Source organism: Trichomycterus rosablanca, chromosome 6 (assembly GCF_030014385.1).
Source record: "Trichomycterus rosablanca isolate fTriRos1 chromosome 6, fTriRos1.hap1, whole genome shotgun sequence".
In the NCBI taxonomy this organism is placed as follows: domain Eukaryota; kingdom Metazoa; phylum Chordata; class Actinopteri; order Siluriformes; family Trichomycteridae; genus Trichomycterus; species Trichomycterus rosablanca.
The window spans coordinates 33,517,903-33,528,011 of record NC_085993.1 but is presented as its reverse complement, the minus strand read 5'-3'; the positions used below and the strand labels follow the sequence as shown (position 1 = coordinate 33,528,011).

The 10,109-nt window shown below is 37.8% G+C and overlaps 1 protein-coding gene across 3 annotated transcripts; it reads right to left on the bottom strand.

Annotated features, from left to right (window-relative positions):
* Nucleotides 1-1,444: 1,444 nt before the first annotated feature.
* pjvk (pejvakin) lies at nt 1,445-7,653 on the bottom strand. 3 transcript variants are annotated; one of them, XM_062996866.1, is made up of 7 exons: nt 7,443-7,653; nt 5,194-5,389; nt 4,305-4,446; nt 4,102-4,219; nt 2,480-2,542; nt 1,795-1,821; nt 1,445-1,752 (listed from the first exon to the last, which is right to left on the bottom strand). In XM_062996866.1, exons 1-7 carry the CDS (start codon nt 7,651-7,653, stop codon nt 1,445-1,447), a joined length of 1,065 nt encoding a protein of 354 aa, XP_062852936.1. The 3 variants fall into 3 exon arrangements, with proteins under 3 accessions (XP_062852936.1, XP_062852935.1, XP_062852937.1); XM_062996865.1 differs by lacking the exon at nt 1,795-1,821 and having other exon boundaries at nt 1,445-1,743; nt 2,399-2,542; XM_062996867.1 differs by lacking the exons at nt 1,795-1,821; nt 2,480-2,542 and having other exon boundaries at nt 1,445-1,743.
* Nucleotides 7,654-10,109: the final 2,456 nt, after the last annotated feature.

Genomic DNA, 10,109 nt, shown 5'->3' with positions numbered 1-10,109 from the left:
GGTGAGTCTGTCAACACACAGTGTCTCAAATTCTTCTGCATATGCAAATGTGTGGTCATGGGCCAGTCAAAAGTGCCAATTGCAAATTCCTGTCCACTATAAAAAACTACAATGAGCAAGCAGGTATCAGCATTGGACCTCAGTGCAATAGAAGGTTGATTGGTCTAACAAATCCAGTTTACATCAGTCAGTCCACCTAATTGCATTTTTTAAAAGGTAGAAGTATACTCATGCAAATGCAAGGAGAACGTAAAACTTCACAAAGACCGGATGTAACATTTTAACCCAGGTCCATAGGACCCTGAAACTGTGTACTAGCAACACTACACGCTACACCTAAAGCCTGTTGCAGAAGAAAGATACTTTTACAACCCACTGGCCAATTGCTTTTATTAGTGTTTCAAAAATGACAAAAAATGATAAAGCCAATCCACTACAGTAATTATAACACAAAGACATTTTGGTCAGTGGAGGTGGCCAATGTAAGATGCTAACCTGGGTAAGTAGGTTTTTACTGCATTATCTTCATCATGCTGGGCTGCATTACTCATGAAAACAAAAACATGGCCTAGTTCTTACCTAAAATAGGACAACTTCTTTCTGCTCTTCCTTACATGACCCACTAGTTAATTTACTAGTATACCCTAATTATTCAGGTTGCTTTGTATGATGGGGATGTAGCAACTGGTGAATATGTGAGTGTAAGAGGACCTGCTGGCTTAATGATTGTCCATTGATATTTCATGGCTGTGTGATTGTTTTTATGCATCCCTTGGCTATGTGTGTGGCTAAAATAGTAAAATAAAAAGCATGTCCATTTCTGTGACCAACGATTTCCAGTCCAAAATAAACAAGCTTACCCTGAAGTGTCCAAGAAATAAATAATATAATTAAAAATGTGTAGTTCCATTTCACACTGTCATTTTTTATTTTATTAACCTGAGACTAGGGCGGCACGGTGGCTAAGTGGGTAGCACTGTCGCCTCACAGGAACAAGGTCCTGGGTTCGATCCCCAGGTGGGGCGGTCCGGGTCCTTTCTGTGTGGAGTTTGCATGTTCTCCCCGTGTCCGCGTGGGTTTACTCTAGGAGCTCCGGTTTCCTCCCACAGTCCAAAAACATGCAAGTGAAGTGAATTGGAGATACAAAATTGTCCATGACTGTGTTCGATTTAACCTTGTGAACTTATGAATCGTGTGTAATGAGTAACTACCGTTTCTGTCATGAATGTAACTAAAGTGTAAAACATGAAGTTAAAATCCTAGGGTTAAACAAACAAACCTGAGACTAAGGCCATTAATACCACCAGCATCCAAGAAACATAAGGTCTGGTTCCAACCCATCCTAGTCATTTAAATGATCTCCACAGCTCCTACAGTCCCTGATTAAGCTTTTCCAGTATCCAAAAGCCAGTCAATTAGCACCGGGACTATTGCCATCAACTCCTTACCGTATGTTTTTGTGCCACAGATCAAAGCATGGCACAGCGTGTAACCGTACATACTTCTGCCCACCAGAGGAGCACTCGAGGCAGCCGTAGACAGTCTCCCGGCGCTGGTGGCTCATGCTGCAGAGAGAGCATAGGCCTTTAGGGATGTTGTGGTTTAGCAGGTTAACTCGAGTGTGCTTGTCCTCACGTAGGTAAGACATAGACAAGTCAGTCATGCTGGCTGCTTTTTCATAGTAATCTGCTACGTCGTCCATATACATGTCCGAGTGAGTGAGCTCCTCAAACGTTCTGTCATCTGTAGAGAGTGAGAAATGTGACCCTATAAATTACATTTTATAATCATTATACAGTATTAATAATAATAATTTAAAAACTTGATTAAATTGCCTTAAGTTTCTCTGAAGAACAGTTGTTACATACAGTGGATTCAAAAAGTATTAGGACCCCTTGAATTATTACACACTTTGTGTTGTGGATTTGATTTCAAATAGATTAAATATTTGCATTTTTTACCCATGTTTCTACACGTAATAATCCACAATGACAAAGTAAAACTTTTATAGGGTTGTTTTTTATTTTAAAAAAAATCCAATTATTCAATAACTTGTAGAAGCCCTTTTCGCAGTCATTACAGCTGCAAATTTTCAATTCAAGCTTTTCACACCTATGTTTGGAAAGGATATCGCATTATTCATTATTCAGATCCTCTCAAGCTCTCTCAGACTGAATGACGAGCAGCTGCCATCTTTATCTAATGATTTAAAATATTTTAGTTTAAAATATTTTTTCATCGCACGGTCTGTAAAACTGTTCATCACCAAAACTATTTTTCATTTAAATATCCTCAGACTGCATTTAACCTCAGCACTATAATTGAAGACAGAGTTCATCATGACAGAAATGCAGACGTATCATCTGTCATTAGCTGTAATAGGATGCTGTCATTTTACCTGCTCTGAAGGGGTTCCCATAAATAATCCCTGACAGAAACCTGCGCAGTCTGCCTACTGAAAACCTGCCAACAAATCCACCAAGTTGCTCACGGATCTGTTCCCTCTCGAAACCTCCCACTGATGCTGGTGCTACACAAATATCTGGACAGAAGATAAAAAAAGTAAGGGGAGGTGTTGATACATGCAGGGCCACATTAATATTCATCATGTGCCACCTGCTTTGAATGCTATTAAAACAAGAGTTGTCAACCTGTGTCATTCAAAACATGGATGTGCATCCTATGCTTTTTTTTGTTTACTGTAGACTTATTATTTGTGTACATTATTTTGTAAAGATTCAGCTTCAAAGTAGATTATGCCTTACAAATGTTGAGAGAAGCATTTGTCAGACCAAATTATTCGTTTTGGTGTAAAATCAAATCCAGATTTGATTTACTTACCATATAGTAACCATGTAGTTCTACAATTACTGACTGTAATCTGTCTATTTCTTACATACTTTTTTTAGCCTCCTTTCACCCTGTTCTTCAATGGTCAGGACCCCCACAGGACCACCACAGAGCAGGTATTATTTGGGTGGTGGATGATTCTCAGCACTGCAGTGACACTGACATGGTGGTGGTGTGTTGGTGTGTGTTGTGCAGGTATGAGTGGATCAAACACAGCAGCGCTGCTGGAGTTTTTAAATACCATGTCCACTCACTGTCCACTCTATTAGACACTCCTACCTAGTTGGTCCACCTTGTAGATGTAAAGTCAGAGACGATCGCTCATCTATTGCTGCTGTTTGAGTTGGTCATCTTCTAGACCTTCATTAGTGGTCACAGGACGCTGCCCACAGGGCACTGTTGGCTGGATATTTTTGGTTGGTGGACTATTCTCAGTCCAGCAGTGACAGTGAGGTGTTTAAAAACTCCATCAGCGCTGCTGTGTCTTATTCACTCATACCAGCACAAGACACACTTCTACACCACCACCATGTAAGTGTCACTGCAGTGCTTAGAATGATCCACCACCTAAATAATACCTACTCTGTAGTGATCCTGGGAGAGTCCTGACCATTAAAGAACAGCATGAAAGGGGGCTAACAAAGCATGCAGAGAAACAGATGGACTACAGTCAGTAATTGTAGTACTACAAAGTGTTTCTATATGGTAGGTGGAGCTGATAAAATGGAAAGTGAGTGTAGAAACAAAGATGTGGTTTTAATGTTATGGTTGATCAGTGTATATTATAAAAATGTCCTCCAAAATACATTTTAAAAAGGGGAGGGGTAATGAGTGTGAGATTTTTTTTATTTTATTTTAAAATGTAGTCAGTAGAAAAAATTGTTTCCTGGCAACACACTCACATTTATCTACTATTTTAAACCTAGAAACAGTTTAATTAACTGATCAAATAATACATGTCTTCACTGTGGTATGGTACAAAAAATAAACTACCCTCCATCAAAAAAGAAAAATACATTATGCAACATTTCTTTTTCAGCAGAGTGTGCCGCTGGCCAATCTGTAGCAATTACGTGATGCAATTATGTTGAAATGGCCCAAAACTTTAAATTAATGGCAAGATTGGAATTGTTCTGAGAGCACAAGGTCCTACACAGTATAAGTATGATGTTCCTAATAAAGTGGCTAGTAATTATATATACTTTAATTTGGAAGAAAGCATGTGTTAAGATTGCCACCTTTGCAACTTACCTAGACGTCCATCAAGTCGCACGTAAAGCTCGAATATGCTAAAGGCTATGGTAGTGTGAGCTGGAATAACGATGGATTTGTCACGGCCTTTAGGATTATGACCATTGTCTATCTGAAACTACAGGAGAGATGTATGTGAGTGGTCTTGTATGATAGCATACATGAGTACCTAACTCTATGTATTAGCAGATGTTTGTGTTTACCCTCATAGTAGTCCCACGCACACCAGCATGTACGGTGAGCGAACACTGGCGTGTGGTACGAATACTTTCCATGACAACACAAAGCACAGTTCGTCCACTTTCCCTTGACTGGCGGACCAGACAGTGATCCAGGTCAACTTTTCTAAAAAGAGAAGATATGGCATTAAGAAAATACAAAGAGAAATCAAAACGATAATCATACTTATTAAATAATTATTCTCGATATGTTATTAGGTATATGTGTATGTATACACGCACTATATAGACAAAAGTATGTGGACACCCCTAATTATTCAATTCAGGTGTTTCAGCTCCACCCATTACTAACAGCTATACAAACTTAATTAGGTTTATAACGACATGGTTTGATGTGTTTATGGTAGGTCAATCACCATCTGGAAACACTGGGTGTAGAGCAGGAATACATGCTGGACAGGGCACCGGTTAATTGCAAAACTAAACATTTACTCTCTAACTTACTCGCTCACTCACATAGGGGTAATTTGGAGCAGTCAATTAATTATTAACCTGTTTTGGGTGGAAATACCTGGATAAAACCCACACAGTCACAGGGTGTACAAGTAAAACTCCAAATTAAATCAGGACTTCAGAATATGTAGCTGTGTGCCCCTCATTTAACCTCATTTTAGCACAGCAATGTATGGCATAATAGTGGCCTGGTAGTATTAATTGTACATAAGTATACATGGCAGTGGTACTTGATAAAATGGGCAATGGTTATACATCCATGGTATTTAATGAATTAGGCCCTAAGTGTAGACCCAACTTTCTATGAAAGTAAAAACTCAAAATAAATAAGACAATAAATTCATCAGAATAACATTTTCTTACATCTGAGATGTAACTTATATTTTTGCAGATTCAATACCTTGAGTTCAGCTCTCGTAGTAAAGTAGGAACCTCCACCTCATGTTTAGTTACAACACCAAAAGAAGCTTTGACCGCCACAGAGTCTGAACCACTGATGTTTACGCCCACTTCATGAATGAGATGGTTGCCCAGGCGTCCAGTCAGAGACACATCTGACTTGTCTTCATAGTTGAGAAGCTGGTAAGAAGACACTCCTACAATACAGATATATACTTTGAGTTACAAGTCTCACATAATCAGTGTGCATGTTGTAATAATGTACTAATGCATTTGTCAGCTTTTTACTTACACTATATAGCCAAAATATGTGGACACCTGACTCTTTATTATAGTTTATTGGACGTACCATTCAAAATGGCCAGTAATATGTAGTAATCCTACTATTCTTGTGACCTAAATAGCCTTGACTTTTCTGAGAAGGCTTTCCACAGGACTTTGGAATGTGTCAGTGGAAATTTGAGCCCATTAATTCAAAAGAGCGTTGGTGAGGTCAGGCAGTGATGCTGGATGAAAAGACCTTGCTTGTAATCAACCTTCCAGTTTATCCCACAGGAGATTCATTGAGGTTAAGGTCAGGGATTTGTGTGTGCCACAGGAGTTGCTTCGCACCAAACTTGTCTTTATGAAGCTCACATTGTGCACAGGGGCACAGTCAGGCTTGAACAGGCTTTTGTTTGATTTTATATACCTGCTAGTAATGGGTGTTGCTGAAACACCAGAACTCAAAATGAATTTTTGGTCAGTATTTTATTGTTCTTATAATAATAATTGTCCTATAATAAGTGGAAAGATGTGAAGAATATGATCAAATAAAGTTAAAAACAGTTTCATTCATTCATTCATTGACTGTTTAACCACCTGGTCTGGGTTGCTGTGGGTCCAATTGGGTGAAAGACAGTAAACTACCTGCTTTAACTGTCAGTTAAAGTTACAGCCACATGTTTGGTTCATTTAAGTGCCTAGTAAAGAGGTGATGGAGGTCTTAGTTGTTTCTTAAAAACAGCAATATACTCAGCTGTTCGAACAGTAAGGGGAAGTTCATTCCACCTCTTGGTTGCTAATATAGAAAAAGCCTGTTTACCTTTAATGCCTGACTCTCTTGAGTTACTATGGGTGGATCTACTTTAAATTTTCTTTTTCTTTTTTAAATTCTCCTGCCAATCTAGTTGTATCCAATCACCCGATCATAATTCGTCTCTGCTTGCCCCCTCCGACATGTGCACAGCCCTGATCACATCTTTTCATATGGCGATCCGTTATGGGCACACAGAGTCACGCACCAATCTCCACCATCCCCATCTCATCATGCAGATGCCATCGATCAGCCCACAGAGGCCATAATTGCAGCAGCCATGAGGAAACCCTGTTCAGTCATTGTACTTCTTTACACAGCCAATCATGTGTTTGTGTAGGCTGACAACACAGCTGACATCCGATTCTTTGTGCTTGAGAGTTCAGCACTGGTGGGCTAGCGTAGCATATTTTATTGCCATCTGAGCACCTTTACTTTTAGCGATTTTACACTTTTGTTTATTTTAGTTTATTTAAACTCTGGAGGCCGCAAAGGACCTTGTTTAATAAAATCACAATAAAAAGAATTTAGTTTGCATTTGGTGCCATACCTGTATTTAACCCCTTAAACATCTTCACATTTTGCAGTGTGAACATACCACATATGTCATATGTCACTACATAAATTGTCTATACTGTACATTTAATTGCATGGAAAACTTTATATTTTTGCTGAATTATCATAAAAAAACATTAAACATTAAAAAAAAAAGTACAATGTAATACACCCACGGTACATAGGTCTAGTGTCAATGCAAAGTACATGGAATCGTGGTCTCCTCCCAAGATCAGCAAAATAACCTGAACTGTCACATAAGCTAAGCTTATGGTAACATGGGGAAATTTCAGTTTACTTCAAGAACCACTAAAACAGGTCTAAAGCTTTTAAAGGTTGCCTGAATGTTAACAGTATCAACCAGCTTCTAATTTATGACAGACCTGTTTTTGTGATATAAATGTACTCTTATAAAACCCACAATATATTTATGAGAGAACACATACATATGAGCATTTTTTTGAACAATACTGTGCTGTAATCACAGAAAAATAACAGTTGCAGAAATCACTAAAATCCCAAGACTGCTACCTAAATGTTCCTTACATGTTTATGTAACCCCTTTCTTCCACTTAAATGGTGTAGTTGAATAAAATAAATAAAAGTTGTTAATATCGTACCTGCAGTAATCTCCTTTTCTCCTACGAGTATGTCTTTCAGTGAGAATGGGGTCGAAGCATACTTGGTTTTCTTCCAAAAATGTCTTCTCCTTTTTCTGGTCACCAGGCTAAGGGGTTGATACCGGTCTGCCTCGCTGAGGCTTGGAACAGGAATCAACCGCCCTGTGTCCCCCACCTGCTTCACAAAGTTCTTAGTAGCTGCTGCAAACATGATAAAAACTTATTCCTTAAATAACATGTTGAATCAGTGTAACACAAGTCCCTGTTTAAATGTTATGGTTTGTGATGGAGTCTATCTAGGCAACATGGTTACTTCCAGAAAGCAGAATGACAGGAGAGAGATGCACCATGGCCACTCAGCCACACAGGTAATAAATAATGAACAGGGAACTGTAAGATGATATAGGTGTCCTTTGTCAGTGTGCTTTTCTTTCCTGCTTGACTATGTTAACTTTAGCATCATGTTAGATGGCCTGATACAAAAACACATCACAACTACAGTTTGAAAGTTTGTAAAACCCATGTAATTACTTACAGTTGTGCTTTTATTGCTCAAGAATGGCATTATAATAACAATAATAGTAAATAAAAACACATGCTCTCCTTGAGCTAGTAATACAACTTGTTTTTGTTTTCTTTTCTGTACATTGTTCACAGTGCATTACACGCTAATACTGTGTGAAATCTTGTATTGTACTGTAGTGTCAGTATTTTAGCAATAAGTCATTTTGAAATGTAATAATTGCATGCTATTTCATGGCACTATGTGCATCCAAAAGAGCATCAGTCTAGAAGTATTGTTAAACATCTAGGTGGTCTTTTTGCAAAAGTCAGATTTTTAGCATATATTTATTTATTAATTTACTTACTTACATTCAAAATGAAGAGCCCTAGTTTTCTATTTGCTGCCCTTCTATTAACACTTCTGTTACGTGGATACAGCAACAGCGACTAAATATTTTTTTATATCAGGGCATGATCTTCTGACTGTCTTTTTGTGTATCTTTTTACAGGACAGGACACATGAGAATAGACATCACCTTGATGGAACATGTATCTCTCTAAAATCCCAATATATGCCTCAGCATCAATGACACCTTCACACATATATGCCACTTATGTCATGGGCACTGATGCACCCCTATACCATGACAAATGTTTGCTAGCAGTCTGTCTGGATGCCCCTTTTTATCTTTGGTGCAGAAAACTCGACATCTGTTTAAAAAAAAATTTATTTGACCACAGCACATTTTTCCATGGTTCTTTCGGACCATTTGATACGAGCCCTCTCTTAGGATCTCTTAATATTCTCTGAATTTTTTCACAATATTATCAATGGTAGATGGGGAAATTATTTGCCATGACCAATCAATGTTTGTAAGGTCTGATCCTTTGGTGGATCCTCCTTACTCATGTATCCCTCAACTGTTACCAGTTCTCCTGCTTATTGTGGAATGCTGTTAATTAATTGGGCTGAACACAAAACATATTATTTTCAGTCATATGGCATTCAGCCAATCTGATTTGTGGCTTAAAACATTGGTTGTTACAATATTTATGAAAGTATTAGTTATATAGACCAACAACAGCAACATTCAGTACTTGTTGGATAATGTACCAGTAAGCACACCACATTGTATTAAGTAGAGACTAACAACCCTCTCATGTTCTGATAAAGCATCCATGGATTAAACACATGTCCATTTGTATGATCTGTAACATCTGGTCTTTTGGTTTTGCTTGAAGTAAAAATATCTCCAGTCTTTTCACCACAAGTCTGAGGACTAAGGAAAGCCTTTCACAATACACCCACAGGTTCTCCTGTATTTTAAATATATATGATATATGAAATTTGATTGGAAATGTACAACTTTTCCATCACCAAATAAATAATTGAACTTGCTGCATTTATATTCTAAGAAAAACCCAAATTAAGTTATAAAAAAGAAAATTCATAAATGCTTTATAAAAGATTGTAATCCAACTAGTTACAGAAAGTGAACAGTTACAGAATAGATTCATGTCCCATTTGACTCTTTTTACATACATGTCCTGTAACTTTTGACCTTAACTGTATATCACTAACTGTTCAGGGCTGGTTTATTTTTACAAAATATGCAGAAAGAAAATTATAAGGCATTGTAAACTATATTATATAGGATTGCACTGGTAAGTAATTATAGACTTAAAAATGTAGAAATACTACTACATTATATGCCCGCTGCTAGTGGTGGCCATTTAAAACAACGCTGCATTCGCAAAAGAGCAAATATGGCCTATTTATGGAAGAAGTGGCTCACGTATGACATCATGCGCAATGTCTGCCTGTAATTTCACTACTGGGTGGGGAAAAGTAAAGCCAGACTCTGTTTGAGGAACATTTAGCAAAATATCTGAGTCTTTAAATGCATTTTCACAAAGTGCTGTCTGTTGGAAAACAAGCAGAGTTTACACTGGTTCATTGTGGACTATGTCTGGAACATCCCAGAGGTCAGAGTGTTACTCAGGTAGTTATGACGATAAGGTTGGTAAATAGGCATGTGTATTTTGGAGGGTGGAACAAATAGCTTAATTTAGTACAACCAAACGAAAAAAAGGAAAAATAAATAACAGGGAAACTTTAGGTTGCGTTTGTTGTTTATAGCTGTATTTAGTTTTAGAGATTAT